The following is a 26,585-nucleotide window of genomic DNA, read 5'->3' as shown; positions in this document are numbered from 1 at the left end:
CTGGAGTTGAAGATGAGCTGTTTAGCGGATAGATTAGTGCGGAGTGAGGATAATGGTTAGCAGCAAATGATATGTGTTTGCTGTTTGTCGACATTTAAATTCATCCACCACCCTCACCCTGTTTTAAAAGTTGTAAAGGAATTTCAGCTTATGATTAAGCACCAGAAAGTCCCTGATGCGCAAGGGTCAAGGGGCTTCTGTGAGGAATCATTAGTAGTTTCTCACAAGGCTTTCACAAAAGCGAATGCAAATAGACAAAACAATATAGTTAACAAATAAAGAAATGTAAAGGTAAAGAACGTGAAAGGTCCAAGCCAAGTGAGCCTAGAAGACAAATAATAATAAAAGCCTACATTTTCAAACATCTCTGATTATTTGATTTTGAATAGTCTTTTTTCAGTCCCTGTCGTTGACAGGTTCTGTTCACTGTGGATTGCTGGAAGTTTGATGATTGCTAAAAGAATTATCCTGTAAAACTGGGAAGCACTCGGGCAGTTATCTGCAGAAGTTTGTATTAATGACATATTGACAGTAGCAGTATTAGTAACACTAATTTGTTTTCTTAGAAATTCAGAGCCAGATGTAGGTTCATTTCATTTTGCGAGTCTCTAATTATGACTTTTTGCGAGTCACAATTAGAGACTCGCAAGATGTAATGTACAAATGTGCCTCAGATATATTTAAGGATTCCCAACGGGGTCGCAAAGAGTTACCTCATCAATATTCATAAGGTAGATCGCAATTTGCAACCTCATTGGGAATGGCTTCATTCACTGGGATGGTGGCCTGCTGGGGACAGCAGACCACCATGTCTGTGACTGTTTTTAAATAAAGCAGTTTAAAAAAAAAGTGTGGCCTGTTTTTCTTAAAGGAAAACGGGATGCATTTCAAACAAAAAAATGAAAAGTTTTCTTTTCATTTTTTTCAGAGTAGGCATTGGTCCGTGGAAACATTACTTGCTCTGACAAAATATTTACACTTCCATTCACAAAGAGGAAGGGGTCCCTGGGGACCCCTTCCCGTTTGCAATTGGGTTACTACCAACTTAAAGTTGGCAGTAACTGCGAATGGTTTGCATTCACGGTTGCAAAACATTACTACATTTCAGTGTGATTCGGTATTAGGCAGGGACGCCCTAAACATGGCCCTTACTAATTCCAAATCGCAGAAGCAAAATGCGATTTGGTAAACAAGTTACCCAGTTGCAGTTTGCTTTGGTACATAGAAAAAAGCATGTTTGTGGACTCAAACGGCCCAATGGGCCCTTTGCAACTGGGAAAATGCTTTGTACATCTGGCCCTTAGAGCCTGCCTTTAATTCTGTTTAACCCAGTTACTTAGACCCTTTTGGATATTGGAATATGTATTATCTGGAGCTGTACTGTCCTTAGGCAGAAGAACTTCAAGATATAAACATTGTTTGTTTCTGAATTCCGTTTAAGCTATACTCTACTCAGTCTGACCAGAACATTTTAGATGTCAGTGTTGCCATGTCTGTTAAATCTTTAGATTTCTTTTAAAATATGTTATTACTAATACGTTTAATAATGTGTAATTAAGATGGTGGATCCCTTGCTCACCTGTGTGGAATTCTCTCCTGTCTCCCATCCACAGTTCTTTGTTTGATCAACAAAACCTCACATTCTTTCCCACCACCACAGATGACTCCTGATCCACCCACATAGCGCAGTGATACTGAATGAATTATGTGTGTTTTTAAGATTGCGACCACAATGTGCAAGTATTGCGGTTATAGCTTTGTTTCTTTTGCTATTCTTGCACTTGGCTGCAAATTCCATTTCCTCTCCATAGGGCACAGTTTAAATAAATACAATGCAAAAATGTTGCTGCTCACTAGTTAGCAGATCTTTGTCCTGAGACACTAGATTATTCTTCATTTCAGCATATCACACTGTCAGTCCAAGAGCTTTACCATACCCGTATCTGATAGAAACTTCTAGTTGCAGATTTCTTATCTTAGAATTTCTCCCAAGCATCAGTCTGGCTCTACAACTAGAATATGTCTCTATCAGATAATTTGTTACCGAAGGTAAGTAACTTGTTTGTTATTTTAAATAAAAGTACAACACCCAGGAACTAAGTGGCTCAGTAAATAGATACATTTTTCAACATTTTATGTATTTTTTACTTTGCAAGTCACACAAGTAATGTGTCTAGGCTTACAATATGTTATTATTAGAACATGGCTTAAATAGTGGCACGTCACAAACTAATGTATTTGAAATACTTGAAAAAGACTACAAAAACAGGAGAATAACCAACATCATGGCTTTAGGACACAGCAATTAGACTATTATTTGTAAAAGCATCAACGGCAGCTAAACGGGCTACTCTTTGATAATCTGCCAGTGATGATTGTATCAGCCTTTCACATGATAAGGACCAATTTCTGCAGTCTACGCACATCTGCTTTAGCTACATCTGGTCTTTTTCAGTTGTTTTCTAAGAGATGGAAAAATCATGTTACATGCGAGTGGCCATATGGTGCAGTTTAGCATATCTTATTTTCCATGGCACACATTAATGTGCACTCATTTAGCCTGTTTCTATAGCCTCTTTGCACAGTGTTAAAAAACACAGACTTTTTATTACAAATTTGGTCTGAAATGTTCTAATACAATGTACATACGAACAAAACTTTGAGGAGTAAAGTTTTTGGGATTTGAAACCACAGACAATAACCTAGTTCCACGGAAATACAATCCTGCAAAGATATTTAGTTATTTTAGTGACGTTCGTTTAGTTTGTCTTCTGAGTTGCAGAACTCATTGACAACACTCTATTCCTGCTGCCTGAAGAAGTAGAAGTTGATAAGTAGGTACAGAAATATCTATATACCAGTATACTAAAACTCTGTTTGGCCTTTTCACGAGGCCTGACACACTTTGCTATTACTAAGAGCTCACCACGAGATTAACGGAGTTGGTAAAGCAATGGAAAACAAAAGTTCCTCTACCCTGCTTAGCTTGTGTTCTCTTCTCTATCCCCTTTATTTAGAGGTGAGCGAACTGCTTAATGACCTCCACGAGAGCCCCCAGCAGCTCCATTGATGGCCTATCAAAGCCAGTTGCTTGTCCTCCACAGAGTTACCCTTTCCATGCAGTGGTATGTCTGCTGTATTTAGAACAGTTGTCTTGCTGACCGTGCTGTAAAAACATGGGGGCACAATCCACATTAGACAGATGTACTTTTGACACTGAGATCCTTGGCGTGGGAGGAGAGACCATGACCTCCACTGATGTGTTTTTTTGGGCGGGCCGCCTGCCAAAGCATAAATGAGACCATATGTTCCAGCAAACATTTAGCTTAGAGCCAAGGCTAGTTGTAAACTATTTAGTAAAGTTAAATCTTCTGTCATATCTGACACTGACTAACATGATCACAACCTGCTTCCATATGTAAATGCACGTGAATATCAGCAAAGAAATGAGGCAGACTCTGAGCCCAAATAACAAGGCAGTACATGATCTTTTGTGTCCAACAGGTGCGTGTTCGCTTAATCGTACGAATAGACATTGAAAATGTGGGTGACAGTAAGACCTTGGAACGTATGTGAGAGAGCATAGTTATGGATCACATTAAGAAGTTGAGAATACACAAACAACACTGATGTACTGTCTGAAGACACCCATGTAAATGTAACATAAAAGACTTAAATGGCACAGGCATTCGTCACAGCTGATTATCAAGATGTAGCCATAACTTGCTTGAAAGAAGCAACAGACATGTAAAAGAACAACACAGTCTGCCTACACCTCAAGCAGTATCCACTCAATTACACTGCAAGCAACAAATCTAATTACTGTGATCTTGAGGTGCTATCAGATTTATGCCTCGGGAAGGAAGACAATGAACATAATACAAGGCTTGCAACACACACTAGTGTAAAATTTGAAAGGCGGTTACAGCCCACTAAATGCACAAAGCGAAGAAGGGAGTCCCCAGCCCCAGGTGCCCAGTTCTTGTATGTAAACAAACACAAATGATGGACGGAATGCGGAACTAATCAAATATTCACCCCCAGTCACAGATCTGGCTTTAATCCATCAATTCTTTTACTCACCATGCCACCCCAGTTGGACCTAGCTATATGTAAATCAGTCTTGACTCTGTTCCCCATGGGAACAGTCCAGCCTGAACTGCCAGGCCAGGTCCTCCCCTGACCGGAAACAAGCATCCTGGGACCGGTTTCAGGGTATCACTCTTCATCAGCCAGGCTAGCTTGAATCCAGTGGCACAGGAGCCTGGGACCTATGTCTGGGCATACCCAGCGCACTTATGGTGACCAAAGCAAACAAACACAAATGATCGACGGAATGCAGAACCAATCAAACATTCACCCCAGTCACAGATCTGGGTTTAATCTATCAATTGTTTTGCTCACTATGCCACCCCAGTTTAGACCCAGCATTATGCAAATCAGTCTTGACCCTGTTCCCCGTGGTAACTGTCCAGCCCGAACTGCCAGGCCAGGTCCTCCCTGGACCGGAAACAAGCATCCTGGGACCGGTTTTAGGGTATCACCCTTCAGAAAAGCTAATGTCCTGACAGAAATCCAGCCATATCTAATGTTATATGGGCCCTTTCTGCCATTTAATGATGCACATGTAAGAATATTTGCAGATTAAACTCGATACCCTTTTTCTCTGGGTTATTATAGTCTAATCAATTGACCTTGCAGAATTTAAAATAATAAAAACATAGAATGTGGATAGCACATGTTGAAACATACTTGCTAAAAACAGACATCTTGAATGAACATGGTTCAAATCTGTCACCTTGAAGGCTACATGGTCCAAGTCTTGTTCCTGATCTCTCATCAGCAGGTTTATATTTCAGCAACGTAGTCCTGCACCTGGTTATCTAGAACTTCTAAGTAAAAACCCTACACTGGATAGCATAAAATGTGCATACCTCAACTAGTAAGGTCAGTTCTCATACCTTCTTGACAACTCCAGATTGCAATTCAAAAACATTTGACGCCTTTGGTATGCAGATGTTTTCTTCCTGGCCTTTAGGTCCATAAGTGTAATTTGTTTATTGAACCGGTACATGCATGTTCTGTTGAATATGAACAGTTTAGGATCTCACAGATTCTATAACTCATTCAGTACATGATAGATGGGATTCAGTGATGTGCATATTCTATGTGGACACGTACATTAGAGACTGCCATGGTCAGGGCAGTTGACATTTCATTGTTGTGCTTAGGAATACATGTGTATGAGTTTGACTGGAATGTCTAGTGATGAGCAGGAATCCATAAAGGATATGCTCTCTTTTATGGGTCCAGAATCTTGGGGGAAAAGGCATGCTTTGAGGTAAAGATATTTCAAAAGACAGTTGAGCCACAGCATTCTTTTTATAGCAGTTCATGCCAGTGAAACAATTTATTTTCTTCACAAGTTTAGGAAATTCAGAGGTTATTGCAGGAGTATTGTGGCTCTACCTCATTGGACTAGGATGAAGTAGGGCTCTTCTGTCCATCTGTAAACGTTGCACAAAATAAACCAACCAATTATATTATTGGTAATGTCTCCTTAAGTAGTAAACTGTCTACATGCTGCGCCTCTGAAACTATGAGAAATGTAAAGATTTTCACCTTCTTTATAGGTGCTCTATTCTAGACAACATTCTAATGCTTAGAAAAAGTTACATATAAGGTCTGTCATCAATAACTGGAGTGATTATGGCTTATCTCAAATGTTGACCTAGAACAGAGGGAGCTGTTAGTTGCTCCCATAACTGCAATCGGTAAATATTATCACATGAGTTCTGCGATCTATGGCACTACCAGATGCTGCAAAAAGTAACAGTTTAGATCAAAAACGCTCTTAATACAGTGAAATTCCGATAATACAGAGGGACTGATAGTTTCTCTCGAAATCATTTTGTTGTATTTTTTGTTTTTTTTGTTTTTTAAATATGTTTTTATTTTGAAAGCTTTGCAATAGAAGACAATACTTGGATAATACAATAATCTGGAAGTGAACTCCCCAGATTGCATTGTTACCAAAAACTACTAACAACCTCATCCCCTCCTCCTCCCCCCAAACCAATAACACCAAACAGATGGCACGTCTTGCTCAATAATGCTCACTACTACATTGTGGGCCTCCATAACAGTATTCCATGGCAGTCCCTTTCATCTTCCAAGAGTGCCCTGTCTTTCTCTCCCACTGCAGTCCAATAACTCCAGCGAATATTATTGCAGCCATTTACCTCACACCTTTCAAAACTTTCTAGGGCATCCTCTACTAGCATAGGTAGGTTTTTCAGCCATCATATACATTTCCATTCCAGTTTCCATTCCTCCCTGATAAGGAAATCCAGTGACCCCAGTATAGAGCAATATCTCTGTTGGCTACAGTAAGGCCAAGGTCAAAGAGAATTAACTGGGCTTGTGGAAGATCAATGTCATTGGGTATCCCCAATAGAAGGAACTTGTGATATAGTGGAAGGCGAGGAGAGAGCACCCTTCTAAGTTCCCCGCTGATATCCTTCCAGTATTCCCCAATCAGGATACAGTTCCAGATTGTATAAGAAAAGGAACCCTCCTCTTTTTGGCATCTCAAATAGTGCAGGGTCTGCGCCCTCCAGGTGTCTGTCATAGAACACTTTGTGTAATAATATAAATTGGAGTAGGCGCAGCCGGGCTTTAATGGCCACCTCTCTGGGGTGCATTAGGGTGGCCTCCCAGTCTATAGCTTCGATCTCTCCAATCTCTTCTTTCCATTTCCCCCGTAGCTTGCGTGAAGTATCAGGCATATTATTTTTGAGGGTCTTGTAAGTCAGGAAAATCACTCCCTTTATCAGCTCCTCATTTAAGAGTCGGCCCTCAAGTTGGGCGTAATCTGGAATACCCTCCCCAGGAAGACCTGCGGTGTGCCACGCATGTCTCAACAATGCATATTTTGGGAACTGGTTGGTGTTCATCTCGTAATTCCATTGGAACGAAGATAACAGCATGACGTCTCCCTCTTTGAGAAAGTAACAAACAGTTAGGAGCGCACCTGCCTGACATCCCAGCAATTAATCTGCCCCATTGCATCATGGTAGATGTAGTATCTTCAAAAAACGAACTCCATTAATTTTTAAATATTTCACCTTTAAGTAGGTACAGCCTTTACTGTGCATCTCTGGACACATGTGTTTCTGGGTTAGTCCCTTCTTCAGCAGAGAACATATTTGCGGGGTGCTGGGAATGCTGCCATAAATCCCCCGGTTTCAGTACCTCTTTCCTGGCATGCTGGTGCCTGCTCCAGAGCTCGTCAGCCCAGTAGCTCAAGGGAGCCTTTAAAGTCACAAACAGTTAGGAGCGCACCTGCCTGACATCCCAGCAATTAATCTGCCCCATTGCATCATGGTAGATGTAGTATCTTCAAAAAACGAACTCCATTAATTTTTAAATATTTCACCTTTAAGTAGGTACAGCCTTTACTGTGCATCTATGGACACGTGTTTCTGGGTTAGTCCCTTCTTCAGCAGAGAACATATTTGTGGGGTGCTGGGAATGCTGCCATAAATCCCCCGGTTTCAGTACCTCTTTCCTGGCATGCTGGTGCCTGCTCCAGAGCTCGTCAGCCCAGTAGCTCAAGGGAGCCTTTAAAGTCACAAACAGTTAGGAGCGCACCTGCCTGACATCCCAGCAATTAATCTGCCCCATTGCATCATGGTAGATGTAGTATCTTCAAAAAACGAACTCCATTAATTTTTAAATATTTCACCTTTAAGTAGGTACAGCCTTTACTGTGCATCTCTGGACACATGTGTTTCTGGGTTAGTCCCTTCTCCAGCAGAGAACATATTTGCGGGGTGCTGGGAATGCTGCCATAAATCCCCCGGTTTCAGTACCTCTTTCCTGGCATGCTGGTGCCTGCTCCAGAGGTCGTCAGCCCAGTAGCTCAAGGGAGCCTTTAAAGTCACAAACAGTTAGGAGCGCACCTGCCTGACATCCCAGCAATTAATCTGCCCCATTGCATCATGGTAGATGTAGTATCTTCAAAAAACGAACTCCATTAATTTTTAAATATTTCACCTTTAAGTAGGTACAGCCTTTACTGTGCATCTCTGGACACATGTGTTTCTGGGTTAGTCCCTTCTTCAGCAGAGAACATATTTGCGGGGTGCTGGGAATGCTGCCATAAATCCCCCGGTTTCAGTACCTCTTTCCTGAGAAAGTACCCTACCTTGGATATGCCGAGCAAGTCCCAGACATCGAATCCCTGCACTTTCTGCAGTTCATGGAGTCATTTCCCCTCTCACAAAGGTGTTTCTCTATTGGGATTCCCATACCACCCAATAGTTTTCATTCCTTTTTCTTATGACACCAGCACAACCTGTGTGGCAGGAAGGAGAGGCCCACTCCCCCCCTCCATATATAAAGTGGAGACAGGACCGATCACTCCATTGTGCCCCCTCCAGCCTCAAGGTGGGGTGGTCCAAGGGGCAAATAACCAGTCATAGTCTTTTATATTAATAAGGTGGGCAGCCCAGTAATCAGAACATATGTCCCACAAAGCTAGCCACATTGTATTGGTTGCACTGTAGATATTGTAAAGCTATTCTGGGAAGCCCCCCTTCCACAGTAGCCTCCACATGTCACTTTCAATTTTTTGGAAGGTCTCAGGAAAGATCCTATAATATGTGTTTTGGGTAAAGATATCATCTTGAACATAGCTGCCCTGCCCATTACTGTGAGGGGCATCCCACTCCATCTCCTCCTGACAGGCTTGGGTCACCCTCCCTAGGTTACGTGTATAGCAGGTTTCCCTACCTAGTGTCATAAATATACACAGGTATTTGAACCTAAGGGTGGAGTGTGTCAAGCGGCGGAACCACTTCCACACTGCTCTGTGGGAGGAAAAGCACAGGTTTGTCCCAATTTATACAATAGCCACAATAACTCCTGTACTCCTCAAATAACCAAAAGGTTGTGGGAAGTAATGATGAGGGGTCTGTCAATTAAAAGAAGGATGTCATCCGCATACAGCAAAATGTTCTCTTCTGTTGTGGACTCACTCACGATCTGGAAGCCATGGATTTGGGGAAGTCACGGACTATACAGGTGAGGGACTTTATTGTCGGGGCAAAAAGAAGAGGGGAGAAGGGGCAGGCTTCTCTGGTACCTCTGCCAGTTGGGAATTCAGAGGACACCACTCCATTTACACGAACCTCCACCACTGGGTCCTGGTAAAGTAAGTTCACCCATCCTGTATAGCGGGGACCAAATTCAAACTTAACCAGGGTACTCTCTAGGAAGGGCCATTGTACTGCATCAAACGTCTTCTCTGCATCAAGTGTGAGGAAGACTTGGGGGGGTCAGGCTCTCCCCTCTCTAAATCATTTTGGCTAGAGGTTGGAGCAAAACGTTTTAACCATAGGGTGCTGTCCTCTTACTATTAGGGCTGCCTTGCCAGCTAATTAAACAGGACGACTTTGCTACACTACAAGTACTCACTTGGTCAGATGCAAGCCCCCAGCGTTCTCTCTTGATTTGTCCTCACCCCTCCTTGATTCAAGAGAATTATGATGTTAAACGTTTTTTTTTGTTTTTTTTTAATGTTGGTGGTTCAGTTCAATTGCTTTGATGATCTCCCTGTGAGTAACGCTGTGTCATACAGAGTCCGGATCTTATGGTAAAAAGAGCCCAAATGAGCGTTCATGTTCACATAACAATGTAGACAGGTGTAGCTATCCCCGTAAATGTCATAATGGACATAGAAGACTAACGTAATATTGTATATTAAAAAACAAAATATATATATATATAGACGTATTATACTTGTGGTGCATTTCACTTCATGTCTGAATTCTTACCAGCACATACCGATGTAAATATCCTGCCTTGTGCGTCATGCTGGGGGTGGGGTTTATTGCTGTTGATCATATGTGTGGTATTAAAGCACTTCTTACTTCGTCAGGATATAGTATTAGCCATTCAAATGTAAAGTGAGTTCAAATAAATAGATCTTTCCTGTGCCAGGACCAAGAAAGTCCTGACATCTGTAAGATCAGTCAAGTATCATGTCAAGTCGAAAAAGATATATTACTGTAAAGATTATTGCTAAGACTTTTTGTCTAGTCATCCTCCTCATTTTCAATTCTTATATACGTTATTATGTGCTCACTGGTTGGGATTGTGTACCTTTGCCCATAGTCTCTGTTATCCATTTCCCACACTTGTTGTAATACATAGCTTCATGTGGTCAAATTAGCAAGTTAAATCCAACCACTAGATATTATCATTGAGACCTTCATGGAAAGTCTTGAGTTGATAGATCCAACCTTGCTCCTTCCGTAATAGAATTCCTTCTGTGCTGGCATCAATATGATCCAGTGTCTTGAATCTCACCCATTCCATGTCACTATTTGTTTCTCTGTGAGGAAGTGATTGATCATTTGTGTTGTGACCTTGCCACATCTTATGTTACAGTGTTCTCCTATCCAAATGTTGGTCTTCCTGCAGGTCATGTCTATGTACCTTAGGCAGCTAGGGCTGGTAATCATGTAGATTGCGTGGGTGGGGTTGCAGTTGGTATGTTTCCTCATGGTGCATTTGAGGTTGGAATCAAAGTTGATAGTCTTGGTTTTCTTTGTCATGTGGCACACAGAACAAGTGTTGCATGGGTAATGTCTTCCATGATGGGTTACAGACCTCACATTATGGATATTTTGTTCTTGATTGCTGGACGTCGCATCAGGAGGCCTTGAATGTGCCTTCCACCTTTGTGTGCGAACCTTGGTTTAGGTCAATTTAGAGTACTGTCTCATCCTTTAGACTGAGCGCTTGGTCAAAATTTAAACTTTACTCCTGTTTTAGCTGTGAAGTTCTGTTTCATGCCAAAATTGGATTTTCAAATAGCAAGGTTTTACTGCAGGCTGGATTATTGGGCACAATAAAATCAATGCACAGTTCTAGCTGCCAAAAGCAGATGCAATTCATGCCCTTCAAATGGCCAGATAATGGGGAAATCTTTTAGAGACACATTCGATAATTTCGCACCCTATGTATTATACCCCATTGTCCTACCAAAAACTCATAATTACTTGCTAAAGATTGGGTGATACTCCGAGCCTTCCCTTGCTCAGATAGCGCTCTTGGTGGAAAGAAATTTGATGCCCTCCCTGCATCTAGTGAATAAAGTAAAGTAGGACGGGGACTATTTTGATACCCGGTCATTCACACATCAAAGCTTTAACTGACCTATGAACACAAACTGGTTGGTAACTCCCTCAAATATTCTGATTCTCTCGATTCACTTGCATTACGAGTGGCGGTGTTGGTGTGTGTCGGCATAAGGGTGAGATGGGAGAGGAATGAAGGGGGTTAATAATGTGTAAAACGGCACCTGCCACATGTAAAAAGGATTAAAAGCTGTTAGGTGGGAATTGCGCTGCTTTCTTCAGTACTTAAATGCAAACAGCTCTGTGCACGCCTCTGAAAACTGGCAGAGTAGGCCTACACCAAAAGCCTGCTCTGGTGATACTGTACGTAATAGTAATTTGGGATCCTGAGTTCTCACGCTGCCATTTATGTGCAACTTGTGATGATATATAAAAGGTTAAGAGTAGGTTGATGTGGAGTCTAAGGGCCAGATGTACGACCTTTTGTTTTGCGACTCACAATTTGCGATCCATGTGGGAATCGCAAATTGAGAGTTGTAAAACAAAGTGTACAACAGTGTTGAGCACACTGTTTACGATTCCCAATGGGGTGGCAAATGACCTACCTCATCAATATTAATGAGGTAGGTCACAGTTTGCACACCCCATTGGGAATGGCCAGCACTTACAGGGTTGGTGGCCTGCTGGGGACAGCAGACCACTATGTCTGTGACTGCTCTCCAGTAAAGCAGTTTTTTTTAATGCAGCCCGTTTTCCTCATAGGAAAACGGGATGCATTTCATAAAGAAAAATGAAAAGTTTTCTTTTCATTTTTTTAGATTAGGCAGTGGTCAGTGGGACCACCGCTTGCTCCGAAAATTTTTTTTCGTATGTATTCACAAAGGGGAAGGGGTCTCATGGTTACCCCTTCCTGTTTGTGCTGGCTTACCACCAATTTGAAATTGGTGGTAATCTGCAAATGTTTTGCGAGTTCATTTTGGTGGAAAAACATTTGTACATGGCTTTCAGATTCGGTACTAGGAAGGAAAACCCCCCTTCTTAATACCGAATTGCAAAACCTGAATTGTGATTCGGTAACAAGTTACCGACTCGCAATTTGGGCTTTGTATATCCCAAAAAGCATTTTTCTAGTCACAAACGGACCGGTTTTGTGAATCGGCCCGTTTGCGACTAGGAAAATGCTATGTACATGTGGCCCTAAGTGAACTACAGATAAGGAGTAGACATTTACCTCTCTAGTCTCTTGGTAAAAGTAATGTGGTAAAAGTGTCTAATTTTCTTTTTTCCCCTGAATTAGATCCAAGTTATCGAAAATGATAAGCAGTGCCGCTCAGGTCAAGTCTTTACTACACACCTCCGGGGACAGGTCCCTCCTCTAGTGACTACAGATTGCGTAATACAAGACCAAGGTAATAAAGCGTGTCACATAAATACATGTATAGTAACCAGTTTATCAATAAAAGTGAACATAGTTGAACTGTTTTTTGTGAACTGCAAGTATTAGCAAATTAAAAAGTAAACCATTGGAGCATTGGAGTCTGTTTTAGGTTGTCATGATTTATCTATTCGTCCTTTGACCAGTTCACAAGTGTCAACACAAGTAGAAAACAAACTAATTTCCTTAAAACTTGACATTTGGGGAGAAGTTATGGTTGGTTCGTTGCATAAACCATAAATTGCACCTCCACAAGAAAAACGATAACACACTCACCAAATGCACTGTTCATAACCTTGTTGATGACATTACTGGTCACATTCCGTATCACCTTAACATTGATAATATTATTTACAATGTGTTTGTGACTTCAGTATGATTTCTTAGTTTGAATATGTGTTATTCCTTAATTATTTTGTTTAAGTTGTGTTATTTTGTTATAAATGTTACAGATTCATGAGCAGTGCATGTGGTGAGCGAGTTGTGATTTTGATGGCGGGGGAATGCCTTACAATTTGTGTAATTAGTTGTAATTGGCCAATGTCAGATGGTTTTCGGTTTTATTTTATAAACATACCTTTACCTTATCTGCTGTTTTAATCCCTTGGCTCCTAAAACGTTTCAAACTCCAGGGCTGACCCCTTTATTGATGTTTGCGTCACACCATGCTTAGGCCTTCATAACATTTTTTTATTTTTTACACAGAATGTATTGAGGCCAAAAGCGCATTTTTTTCCCCACAGGGGATTCTAAAGTTACCCAGGTTTGTGGATTCCCATGGAAAGAAGCAAGAAAGAAACTAAAATATAGCCAAATGTCGTTTTCTTGTTTGAAAAAATGTGTGAAAAGTGCTATCTGTGCAAGAAAGCATATGGTGTTTTCCTAAAAAACGGCGTCAACAAAATGTTTCCTGTGCTAAGGTCAATTACCATCGTTCAGGAACAAGCAAAGGTGCAAAAGAAAACCATTTTTACCACAGTTTTCTTATTTTTCTAACCCTGAGTCCCTATTTCCCGTTTTGGTGGTTTGAAAACTAGACACAATCCTGAATTCATCAAGTGGTCATTTGTGTAGTTTGTTCATGATTTTCCATCAGAAACTAATTGTTGAAATAAAAAAATTATGAACATTAATAGGAAAGATTAACAACTGGCGATAACGTTTTCAATTTTAATTTTTTCCTACAATTGCTGATTTGCAAAATGTATATACTATTACGTCTGACAGACTCTTCTGGTCAGAGGCATGTGTAGCGTTTGTTGGTTGTCAAAAAACACGCAATATCCAGAGCCTACAACAGAGCTGCAGCTTGTGATGATTTTTCATTGTGTACCAACAATGCAGCAATTCATATGGCAAAATGTAATAAATGAAACATGGGTATGATGGAAACCAATGTATTTCTGAAATGTGCTCAAGGTACCGAGTCTGGAGTAGTGGGTATTTGTATACTTCTGAATTTAGAGTTACCCGTGGTGTCATATGATTCAATGTGTTATGCAAAATCGGATCTTAATTGCACAGAAGATTACATTTGGAACCCATAAATGGAGAAAAATCCAATCAGTAATATCAAATGCGCTACTATCCTATATTCCTGCATTTCACCTGATAAAAATGATACCCTGCTTATGTGGTTGGGCCTAACTCCTGCAAAGACCCAAAACACAACATGGACATTACATTTCAGGCATAAAAAATAATCCATTTTGACAATGCGAGTAGCTGTGGAATATGAGCCCTGGCTCAGCCGCCATCCAGAGAAACCTAACAGAATCAGACGTTTCTGCAAACTAGACCACCATGCGAGACCAGAGTGGTGTGACTTACGTGGATCTCACTGTGTTTTCTTACCCACATTGCCCTGCAAACCTCAAACATTGACAAACATCTTACACTATCCTCATATTTCTGTGAAGGAAAGTTCTGGAACCTACTGGATTCGATAAAATTCCTGCCACCGCAGCATTGCCAGGTTTCTGTTAATTAAAAACTACACCTCACTTATGTGACTGAGCCTAGAGTCTGGGAATGATAGATTTCCCTCTGAGGCGACCGAGCACAGGCCCAAATTCCAAGTGGCCGGAAAGGGTGATTTATTTATTTTTGCCTGAAATTTGATGTCTCCACACCGTCTCCATACCGTGTTTTGGGGCTTCTCATGTCATGGGTGCTTGGTTCAGCCACACAAGTAGGGTACCTTTTTATCAGGGGAGCATGTTTGCACAGTTTATTGTAGACTGAGTTGCTACCAGAGACACATTTAAAGAGTCCAGTATTTGTTGATCAGTTGCTTTCGCAATACTGAACTAGAAATGAACAGCCTTAGAAATATCTATTTTATACCAGAATACGTTTTCTAAAGAAAATCAGAGTAAACATGGACTTTGTATAATTTTCGTTTTGAAAGTTTCCCACGTTTTTAAGTCCCATTGTATTTTTTATGGCCCGAGTCATTAAATGACGGGCAAATGTTCTAAACAAACATTTGTAGTGATCCTCATTCACAAAACAGTTAGGTGTTATTTTTGCATTTATTATCAATAATATCATCTCACTTTGCTCATATTTCTAGAAGTGCTAATATTAAAGTTTGGTATTTCAGTTGTAAAATAAGTTTATGTTTAATTAACTATCATCTGGTGGGTCATCTCGGAATATCATGGGTATGAAAACCAATTTTTGGAACTCAATAAAATAAATTACCATCTTGTCATAAATCAGTGAATGTGACTGAGCTTCCTGGGTAAGGTGTAAAGTCATCAAATTAGACTTGATGAAGCATGTTTTTTATATTTATTTATCTTTTTATGCTATCGGCTTATTAAGATATTACAGCCATCACATGTAAAATGTACATGAAAGCAAAAATACATTTCAAACTTGACCATGGTATTTCACATTTGTTAAATACAATGAACATATTCTGGATTCCAAAGCAATATCTAAATTTATTCAAGGTCCATTTCAAATGGGCAATTCCCCTCACTGCTGTGATGTTGCATGTAATTTTAAAGGCAAATTCTCAATTTCACATTGCTGTTTCATCTTAACACAATAGAACTCTTAATAAATAATTGAGAACCATAATTAACTTGTGCTTTATCGTGACAGATGACTTCTTGTTAATATAATGATGGTTTTAGGTCTGGCTCGTACCCCTTATTACTTTTTAGACAATCTTAGGCCTTTTTGTCTTCTCTTCAATAATCATTACTATAGTGCCAAAACAAGCAAAATACATTAATTTCCCATTGTAGCCACAGAATTGTATGATCCAGCATAACAAGATTATTGACATAAAGACACTGCTCACATGGCTGGCTCCTGTTTTAGTTGAGAATAAACAAGATCAGTCAATCACCCTTAGCACATCCACTATAAAGCATCAGAAAAGGACTAAGATCAGCATGGAGCCATGCTTGAAGTTAAATCTCTCACTAACCTACTAAGTTGATCTGCATTTCCTTGAAGCATCACCTGCAACCTCCGATTCATATGGAGCCCATACGGAGAAATTGTAATATTGTTAAAAGGCTAAGACGCATATTACATGTCGCATATTGCTCTGAAGTCCAGAAAGCAAGCTATCCCATTTGTTTTGTGGTTCTCTCAGAGACCTCCCACAAGGCTATGCAGTTAGTGTTTGATTTTGACTTTGTATGGTGGAAGCTTGCTTGTCCAATTGGAACTGTTTTGGTCTCCCAGGCAAAGTAATTTAGTAAATACTTGTTGAAGAGTTTAGCAATTGCACCAATAAGGATATGAATAGATAGCAAGTGGGCTTGTACTTTAGCATTTAATGAAAATTGTTTGATTATTGACCCTTTTTTTAGTACTCAGTGGAAAAAAGGACAAAGCTGGATTTTGGAAATGGCCCTTTTTGCAGGGTCATCCCCAGTCTTTTTTGCCTCCTTCCTCCTATTTTTTCAGACCTGTTGTTGTTGGCTTTTGAACTCTGGGCACTTTACCACTGCTAACCAGTGCTAAAGTGCATATGCTCTCTGTGTAAAGTGTACTGTTGATTGGTTTATCCATGATTGGCATATTTGATTTACTGGTAAGTCCCTAGTAAAGTGCACTAGAGGTGCCCAGGGCCTATAAACCAAATGCTACTAGTCGGCCTGCAGCACTGGTTGTGCCACCCACATTAGTATCCCTGTAACCATAGCTCAGACCTGCCACTGCAGTGTCTGTGTGTGCAGTTTTAAACTGCCAATTCGACTTGGAAAGTGTAGGAAGTTGGCTCTGTATGTGCTATCTCAAAGTAAGGAATAGCATGCACAGAGTCCAAGGGTTCCCCTTAGAGGTAAAATAGTGGTAAAAAGAGATAATACTAATGCTCTATTTTGTGGTAGTGTGGTCGAGCAGTAGGCTTATCCAAGGAGTAGTGTTAAGCATTTGTTGTACATACACATAGACAATAAATGAGGTACACACACTCAGAGACAAATCCAGCCAATAGGTTTTGTTATAGAAAAATATCTTTTCTTAGTTTATTTTAAGAACCACAGGTTCAAATTTAACATGTAATATCTTGTTTGAAAGGTATTGCAGGTAAGTACATTAGGAACTTTGAATCATTTCAATTGCATGTATACTTTTCAAGTTATTCACAAATAACTATTTCAAAAGTGGACACAGTGCAATTTTCACAGTTCCTGGGGGAGGTAAGTTTTTGTTAGTTTTACCAGGTAAGTAAGACACTTACAGGGTTCAGTTCTTGGTCCAAGGTAGCCCACCGTTGGGGGTTCAGAGCAACCCCAAAGTTACCACACCAGCAGCTCAGGGCCGGTCAGGTGCAGAGTTCAAAGTGGTGCCCAAAACACATAGGCTAGAATGGAGAGAAGGGGGTGCCCCGGTTCCGGTCTGCTTGCAGGTAAGTACCCGCGTCTTCGGAGGGCAGACCAGGGGGGTTTTGTAGGGCACCGGGGGGGACACAAGCCCACACAGAAATTTCACCCTCAGCGGCGCGGGGGCGGCCGGGTGCAGTGTAGAAACAAGCGTCGGGTTCGCAATGTTAGTCTATGAGAGATCTCGGGATCTCTTCAGCGCTGCAGGCAGGCAAGGGGGGGATTCCTCAGGGAAACCTCCACTTGGGCAAGGGAGAGGGACTCCTGGGGGTCACTTCTCCAGTGAAAGTCCGGTCCTTCAGGTCCTGGGGGCTGCGGGTGCAGGGTCTCTCCCAGGCGTCGGGACTTTAGGTTCAAAGAGTCGCGGTCAGGGGAAGCCTCGGGATTCCCTCTGCAGGCGGCGCTGTGGGGGCTCAGGGGGGACAGGTTTTGGTACTCACAGTATCAGAGTAGTCCTGGGGTCCCTCCTGAGGTGTTGGATCGCCACCAGCCGAGTCGGGGTCGCCGGGTGCAGTGTTGCAAGTCTCACGCTTCTTGCGGGGAGCTTGCAGGGTTCTTTAAAGTTGCTGGAAACAAAGTTGCAGCTTTTCTTGGAGCAGGTCCGCTGTCCTCGGGAGTTTCTTGTCTTTTCGAAGCAGGGGCAGTCCTCAGAGGATGTCGAGGTCGCTGGTCCCTTTGGAAGGCGTCGCTGGAGCAGGATCTTTGGAAGGCAGGAGACAGGCCGGTGAGTTTCTGGAGCCAAGGCAGTTGTCGTCTTCTGGTCTTCCGCTGCAGGGGTTTTCAGCTGGGCAGTCCTTCTTCTTGTAGTTGCAGGAATCTAATTTTCTAGGGTTCAGGGTAGCCCTTAAATACTAAATTTAAGGGCGTGTTTAGGTCTGGGGGGTTAGTAGCCAATGGCTACTAGCCCTGAGGGTGGGTACACCCTCTTTGTGCCTCCTCCCAAGGGGAGGGGGTCACAATCCTAACCCTATTGGGGGAATCCTCCATCTGCAAGATGGAGGATTTCTAAAAGTTAGAGTCACCTCAGCTCAGGACACCTTAGGGGCTGTCCTGACTGGCCAGTGACTCCTCCTTGTTGCTTTCTTTGTTCCCTCCAGCCTTGCCGCCAAAAGTGGGGGCCGTGGCCGGAGGGGGCGGGCAACTCCACTAAGCTGGAGTGCCCTGCTGGGCTGTGACAAAGGGGTGAGCCTTTGAGGCTCACCGCCAGGTGTTACAGCTCCTGCCTGGGGGAGGTGTTAGCATCTCCACCCAGTGCAGGCTTTGTTACTGGCCTCAGAGTGACAAAGGCACTCTCCCCATGGGGCCAGCAACATGTCTCTGGTGTGGCAGGCTGCTGGAACTAGTCAGCCTACACAGACAGTCGGTTAAGTTTCAGGGGGCACCTCTAAGGTGCCCTCTGTGGTGTATTTTACAATAAAATGTACACTGGCATCAGTGTGCATTTATTGTGCTGAGAAGTTTGATACCAAACTTCCCAGTTTTCAGTGTAGCCATTATGGTGCTGTGGAGTTCGTGTTTGACAGACTCCCAGACCATATACTCTTGTGGCTACCCTGCACTTACAATGTCTAAGGTTTTGTTTAGACACTGTAGGGGTACCATGCTCATGCACTGGTACCCTCACCTATGGTATAGTGCACCCTGCCTTAGGGCTGTAAGGCCTGCTAGAGGGGTGGCTTACCTATACTGCATAGGCAGTGATAAGCTGGCATGGCACCCTGAGGGGAGTGCCATGTCGACTTACTCGTTTTGTCCTCACTAGCACACACAAGCTGGCAAGCAGTGTGTCTGTGCTGAGTGAGAGGTCTCCAGGGTGGCATAAGACATGCTGCAGCCCTTAGAGACCTTCCTTGGCATCAGGGCCCTTGGTACTAGAAGTACCAGTTACAAGGGACTTATCTGGATGCCAGGGTCTGCCAATTGTGGATACAAAAGTACAGGTTAGGGAAAGAACACTGGTGCTGGGGCCTGGTTAGCAGGCCTCAGCACACTTTCAGTTGTAAACATAGCATCAGCAAAGGCAAAAAGTCAGGGGGCAACCATGCCAAGGAGGCATTTCCTTACACAACCCCCCCCCCCAAACGAAAGAGGATGAGACTAACCTTTCCCAAGAGAGTCTTCATTTTCTAAGTGGAAGAACCTGGAAAGGCCATCTGCATTGGCATGGGCAGTCCCAGGTCTGTGTTCCACTATAAAGTCCATTCCCTGTAGGGAGATGGACCACCTCAACAGTTTAGGATTTTCACCTTTCATTTGCATCAGCCATTTGAGAGGTCTGTGGTCAGTTTGAACTAGGAAGTGAGTCCCAAAGAGGTATGGTCTCAGCTTCTTCAGGGACCAAACCACAGCAAAGGCCTCCCTCTCAATGGCACTCCAACGCTGCTCCCTGGGGAGTAACCTCCTGCTAATGAAAGCAACAGGCTGGTCAAGGCCATCATCATTTGTTTGGGACAAAACTGCCCCTATCCCATGTTCAGAGGCATCAGTCTGCACAATGAACTGCTTAGAATAATCTGGAGCTTTTAGAACTGGTGCTGAGCACATTGCTTGTTTCAGGGTGTCAAAGGCCTGTTGGCATTCTACAGTCCAGTTCACTTTCTTGGGCATTTTCTTGGAGGTGAGTTCAGTGAGGGCTGTCACAATGGATCCATATCCCTTCACAAACCTCCTGTAATACCCAGTCAAGCCAAGGAATGCCCTGACTTGAGTCTGGGTTTTTGGAGCTACCCAGTCCAGAATAGTCTGGATCTTGGGTTGGAGTGGCTGAACTTGGCCTCCACCTACAAGGTGTCCCAAGTAAACCACAGTTCCCTGCCCTATCTGGCATTTGGATGCCTTGATATAGAGGCCTGCAGATTGCAGAGCCTTCAAAACCTTCTTCAGGTGGACCAGGTCATCCTGCCAGGTGGAGCTAAAGACAGCAATATCATCAAGATAAGCTGTGCTAAAGGACTCCAAGCCAGCAAGGACTTGATTCACCAACCTTTGGAAGGTGGCAGGGGCATTCTTTAAACCAAAGGGCATAACAGTAAACTGATAATGCCCATCAGGTGTGGAGAATGCTGTTTTCTCTTTGGCTCCAGGTGCCATTTTTATTTGCCAGTACCCTGCTGTCAAGTCAAAGGTACTTAAGAATTTGGCAGCACCTAATTTGTCTATGAGCTCATCAGCTCTTGGAATTGGATGAGCATCTGTCTTGGTGACAGAATTGAGCCCTCTGTAGTCCACACAAAACCTCATCTCTTTCTTTCCATCTTTGGTGTGAGGTTTGGGGACTAAGACCACTGGGCTAGCCCAGGGGCTGTCAGAGCGCTCAATTACTCCCAATTCCAGCATCTTGTGGACTTCCACCTTGATGCTTTCCTTAACATGGTCAGATTGTCTAAAGATTTTGTTCTTGACAGGCATGCTGTCTCCTGTGTCCACATCATGGGTACACAGGTGTGTCTGACCAGGGGTTAAGGAGAAGAGTTCAGGAAACTGTTGTAGGACTCTCCTACAATCAGCTTGCTGTTGGCCAGAGAGGGTGTCTGAGTAGATCACTCCATCTACTGTGCCATCTTTTGGGTCTGATGACAGAAGATCAGGGAGAGGTTCACTCTCTGCCTCCTGATCCTCATCTGTTACCATCAACAGATTGACATCAGCCCTGTCGTGGAAGAGCTTAAGGCGGTTTACATGGATCACCCTCTTGGGGCTCCTGCTTGTGCCCAGGTCCACCAGGTAGGTGACCTGACTCTTCCTTTCTAGTACTGGGTAAGGGCCACTCCATTTGTCCTGGAGTGCCCTGGGAGCCACAGGCTCCAGAACCCAGACTTTCTGCCCTGGTTGGAACTCAACCAGTGCAGCCTTTTGGTCATACCAAAACTTCTGGAGCTGTTGGCTGGCCTCAAGGTTTTTGGTTGCCTTTTCCATGTACTCTGCCATTCTAGAGCGAAGGCCAAGTACATAGTCCACTATGTCCTGTTTAGGCTCATGGAGAGGTCTCTCCCAGCCTTCTTTAACAAGGGCAAGTGGTCCCCTTACAGGATGACCAAACAGAAGTTCAAAGGGTGAGAATCCTACTCCCTTCTGTGGCACCTCTCTGTAAGCGAAAAGCAGACATGGCAAGAGGACATCCCATCTCCTTTTGAGCTTTTCTGGGAGCCCCATGATCATGCCTTTTAATGTCTTGTTGAATCTCTCAACCAAGCCATTAGTTTGTGGATGGTATGGTGTAGTGAATTTATAAGTCACTCCACACTCATTCCACATGTGCTTTAGGTATGCTGACATGAAGTTGGTACCTCTGTCAGACACCACCTCCTTAGGGAAACCCACTCTGGTAAAGATACCAATGAGGGCCTTGGCTACTGCAGGGGCAGTAGTCGACCTAAGGGGAATAGCTTCAGGATACCTGGTAGCATGATCCACTACTACCAGGATATACATATTTCCTGAGGCTGTGGGAGGTTCCAGTGGACCAACTATGTCCACACCCACTCTTTCAAAGGGAACCCCCACCACTGGAAGTGGAATGAGGGGGGCCTTTGGATGCCCACCTGTCTTACCACTGGCTTGACAGGTGGGGCAGGAGAGGCAAAACTCCTTAACCATGTTGGACATATTGGGCCAGTAGAAGTGGTTGACTAACCTCTCCCACGTCTTGGTTTGTCCCAAATGTCCAGCAAGGGGAATGTCATGGGCCAATGTTAGGATGAACTTCCTGAACAGCTGAGGCACTACCACTCTCCTAGTGGCACCAGGTTTGGGGTCTCTGGCCTCAGTGTACAGGAGTCCATCTTCCCAATAGACCCTATGCGTTCCATTTTTCTTGCCTTTGGACTCTTCAGCAGCTTGCTGCCTAAGGCCTTCAAGAGAGGGACAGGTTTCTTGTCCCTTACACAGCTCCTCCCTTGAGGGTCCCCCTGGGCCTAAGAGCTCAACCTGATAAGGTTCAAGCTCCAAAGGCTCAGTTCCCTCAGAGGGCAGAACTTCTTCCTGAGAAGAGAGGTTCCCTTTCTTTTGCTGTGTTGCAGTTGGTTTCCCAGCTGACTTTCCTGTTCTCTTGGTAGGCTGGGCCATTCTTCCAGACTCCAGCTCTACTTGTTCACCCTGTGCCTTGCACTGTGCTCTTGTTTTCACACACACCAGTTCAGGGATACCCAGCATTGCTGCATGGGTTTTTAGTTCTACCTCAGCCCATGCTGAGGACTCCAGGTCATTTCCAAGCAGACAGTCCACTGGGATATTTGAGGAGACCACCACCTGTTTCAGGCCATTGGCCCCTCCCCATTCTAAAGTAACCATTGCCATGGGATGTACTTTTCTCTGATTGTCAGCATTGGTGACTGTGTAAGTTTTTCCAGTCAGGTATTGGCCAGGGGAAACCAGTTTCTCTGTCACCATGGTGACACTGGCACCTGTATCCCTCAGGCCCTCTATTCTAGTCCCATTAATTAAGAGTTGCTGTCTGTATTTTTGCATGTTAGGCGGCCAGACAGCTAGTGTGGCTAAATCCACCCCACCCTCAGAAACTAGAGTAGCTTCAGTGTGGACCCTGATTTGCTCTGGGCACACTGTTGATCCCACTTGGAGACTAGCCATACCAGTGTTACCTGGATGGGAGTTTGGAGTGGAACCTTTCTTGGGACAGGCCTTGTCTCCAGTTTGGTGTCCATGCTGTTTACAGCTATGACACCAGGCCTTTTTGGGATCAAAGTTTTTACCCTTGTACCCATTGTTTTGTGAAGAGGCTCTGGGCCCACCCTCCTGAGCAGGTTTTTGGGGGCCTGTAGAAGACTCTTTACTATTTTTAGTTTTGGTTGTCTCATCACCCTTCCCCTGGGGAGTCTTTGTGACCCCTTTCTTTTGGTCACCCCCGGTTGAAGTCTTGGACACCCTTGTCTTGACCCAATGGTCCGCCTTCTTTCCCAATTCTTGGAGAGAAATTGGTCCTAGGTCTACCAGATGCTGATGCAGTTTATCATTGAAACAATTACTCAATAGGTGTTCTTTCACAAATAAATTGTGCAGCCCATCATAATTACTTACACCACTGCCTTGAATCCAACCATCTAGTGTTTTCACTGAGTAGTCAACAAAGTCAACCCAGGTCTGGCTCGAGGATTTTTGAGCCCCCCTGAACCTAATCCTGTACTCCTCAGTGGAGAATCCAAAGCCCTCAATCAGGGTACCCTTCATGAGGTCATAAGATTCTGCATCTTTTCCAGAGAGTGTGAGGAGTCTATCCCTACACTTTCCAGTGAACATTTCCCAAAGGAGAGCACCCCAGTGAGATCTGTTCACTTTTCTGGTTACACAAGCCCTCTCAAAAGCTGTGAACCATTTGGTGATGTCATCACCATCTTCATATTTTGTCACAATCCCTTTGGGGATTTTTAACATGTCAGGAGAATCTCTGACCCTATTTATATTGCTGCCACCATTGATGGGTCCTAGGCCCATCTCTTGTCTTTCCCTTTCTATGGCTAGGAGCTGTCTCTCTAAAGCCAATCTTTTGGCCATCCTGGCTAACAGGAGGTCATCTTCACTGAGAGCATCCTCAGTGATTTCAGAAATGTGGGACCCTCCTGTGAGGGACTCACTATTTCTGACTAACACAGTTGGAGACAGGACTTGAGGGGTCCTGTTCTCCCTATTTAGGACTGGAGGAGGGACATTGGCCTCCAAGTCACTAATTTCTTCCTCTGTGAGGTCATCATCAGAGGGGTTGGCTTTTTCAAACTCTGCCAACAGCTCCTGGAGCTGAATTTTGGTAGGTCTGGAGCCAATGGTTATTTTCTTTATATTACAGAGAGACCTTAGCTCCCTCATCTTAAGATGGAGGTAAGGTGTGGTGTCGAGTTCCACCACCTGCATCTCTGTATCAGACATTATTCTGCTAAGAGTTGGAATACTTTTTTAAGAATCTAAAACTGTTTCTAGAATCTAATTCAAACTTTTAACAAACTTTTAAACTCTAAAAAGACAATGCTAAACAGGGACTTAACACACAAGGCCCTAGCAGGACTTTTAAGAATTTAGAAAACTTTCAAATTGCAAAAATGAATTTCTAATGACAATTTTGGAATTTGTCGTGTGATCAGGTATTGGCTGAGTAGTCCAGCAAATGCAAAGTCTTGTACCCCACCGCTGATCCACCAATGTAGGAAGTTGGCTCTGTATGTGCTATCTCAAAGTAAGGAATAGCATGCACAGAGTCCAAGGGTTCCCCTTAGAGGTAAAATAGTGGTAAAAAGAGATAATACTAATGCTCTATTTTGTGGTAGTGTGGTCGAGCAGTAGGCTTATCCAAGGAGTAGTGTTAAGCATTTGTTGTACATACACATAGACAATAAATGAGGTACACACACTCAGAGACAAATCCAGCCAATAGGTTTTGTTATAGAAAAATATATTTTCTTAGTTTATTTTAAGAACCACAGGTTCAAATTTAACATGTAATATCTTGTTTGAAAGGTATTGCAGGTAAGTACATTAGGAACTTTGAATCATTTCAATTGCATGTATACTTTTCAAGTTATTCACAAATAACTATTTCAAAAGTGGACACTTAGTGCAATTTTCACAGTTCCTGGGGGAGGTAAGTTTTTGTTAGTTTTACCAGGTAAGTAAGACACTTACAGGGTTCAGTTCTTGGTCCAAGGTAGCCCACCGTTGGGGGTTCAGAGCAACCCCAAAGTTACCACACCAGCAGCTCAGGGCCGGTCAGGTGCAGAGTTCAAAGTGGTGCCCAAAACACATAGGCTAGAATGGAGAGAAGGGGGTGCCCCGGTTCCGGTCTGCTTGCAGGTAAGTACCCGCGTCTTCGGAGGGCAGACCAGGGGGGTTTTGTAGGGCACCGGGGGGGACACAAGCCCACACAGAAATTTCACCCTCAGCGGCGCGGGGGCGGCCGGGTGCAGTGTAGAAACAAGCGTCGGGTTCGCAATGTTAGTCTATGAGAGATCTCGGGATCTCTTCAGCGCTGCAGGCAGGCAAGGGGGGGATTCCTCGGGGAAACCTCCACTTGGGCAAGGGAGAGGGACTCCTGGGGGTCACTTCTCCAGTGAAAGTCCGGTCCTTCAGGTCCTGGGGGCTGCGGGTGCAGGGTCTCTCCCAGGCGTCGGGACTTTAGGTTCAAAGAGTCGCGGTCAGGGGAAGCCTCGGGATTCCCTCTGCAGGCGGCGCTGTGGGGGCTCAGGGGGGACAGGTTTTGGTACTCACAGTATCAGAGTAGTCCTGGGGTCCCTCCTGAGGTGTTGGATCGCCACCAGCCGAGTCGGGGTCGCCGGGTGCAGTGTTGCAAGTCTCACGCTTCTTGCGGGGAGCTTGCAGGGTTCTTTAAAGTTGCTGGAAACAAAGTTGCAGCTTTTCTTGGAGCAGGTCCGCTGTCCTCGGGAGTTTCTTGTCTTTTCGAAGCAGGGGCAGTCCTCAGAGGATGTCGAGGTCGCTGGTCCCTTTGGAAGGCGTCGCTGGAGCAGGATCTTTGGAAGGCAGGAGACAGGCCGGTGAGTTTCTGGAGCCAAGGCAGTTGTCGTCTTCTGGTCTTCCGCTGCAGGGGTTTTCAGCTGGGCAGTCCTTCTTCTTGTAGTTGCAGGAATCTAATTTTCTAGGGTTCAGGGTAGCCCTTAAATACTAAATTTAAGGGCGTGTTTAGGTCTGGGGGGTTAGTAGCCAATGGCTACTAGCCCTGAGGGTGGGTACACCCTCTTTGTGCCTCCTCCCAAGGGGAGGGGGTCACAATCCTAACCCTATTGGGGGAATCCTCCATCTGCAAGATGGAGGATTTCTAAAAGTTAGAGTCACCTCAGCTCAGGACACCTTAGGGGCTGTCCTGACTGGCCAGTGACTCCTCCTTGTTGCTTTCTTTGTTCCCTCCAGCCTTGCCGCCAAAAGTGGGGGCCGTGGCCGGAGGGGGCGGGCAACTCCACTAAGCTGGAGTGCCCTGCTGGGCTGTGACAAAGGGGTGAGCCTTTGAGGCTCACCGCCAGGTGTTACAGCTCCTGCCTGGGGGAGGTGTTAGCATCTCCACCCAGTGCAGGCTTTGTTACTGGCCTCAGAGTGACAAAGGCACTCTCCCCATGGGGCCAGCAACATGTCTCTGGTGTGGCAGGCTGCTGGAACTAGTCAGCCTACACAGACAGTCGGTTAAGTTTCAGGGGGCAC

The 26,585-nt window shown here is 44.0% G+C and overlaps 1 protein-coding gene across 3 annotated transcripts in view; it reads left to right on the top strand.

The window, feature by feature from the left end:
- SEC24D (SEC24 homolog D, COPII coat complex component) overlaps positions 1-26,585 on the top strand; it is a 319,615-nt gene that overhangs the window by 115,555 nt on the left and 177,475 nt on the right. For all 3 annotated transcript variants that reach the window (XM_069230160.1, XM_069230162.1, XM_069230161.1), the window contains one exon: positions 12,445-12,556. In XM_069230160.1, coding sequence (XP_069086261.1) covers positions 12,445-12,556 — 112 coding nt within the window. The remainder of the gene's footprint in view (positions 1-12,444; positions 12,557-26,585) is intronic.

The sequence above is a fragment of the Pleurodeles waltl genome, chromosome 1_1 (genome assembly GCF_031143425.1).
Source record: "Pleurodeles waltl isolate 20211129_DDA chromosome 1_1, aPleWal1.hap1.20221129, whole genome shotgun sequence".
In the NCBI taxonomy this organism is placed as follows: domain Eukaryota; kingdom Metazoa; phylum Chordata; class Amphibia; order Caudata; family Salamandridae; genus Pleurodeles; species Pleurodeles waltl.
This window is presented reverse-complemented; position numbering and strand designations above follow the sequence as displayed.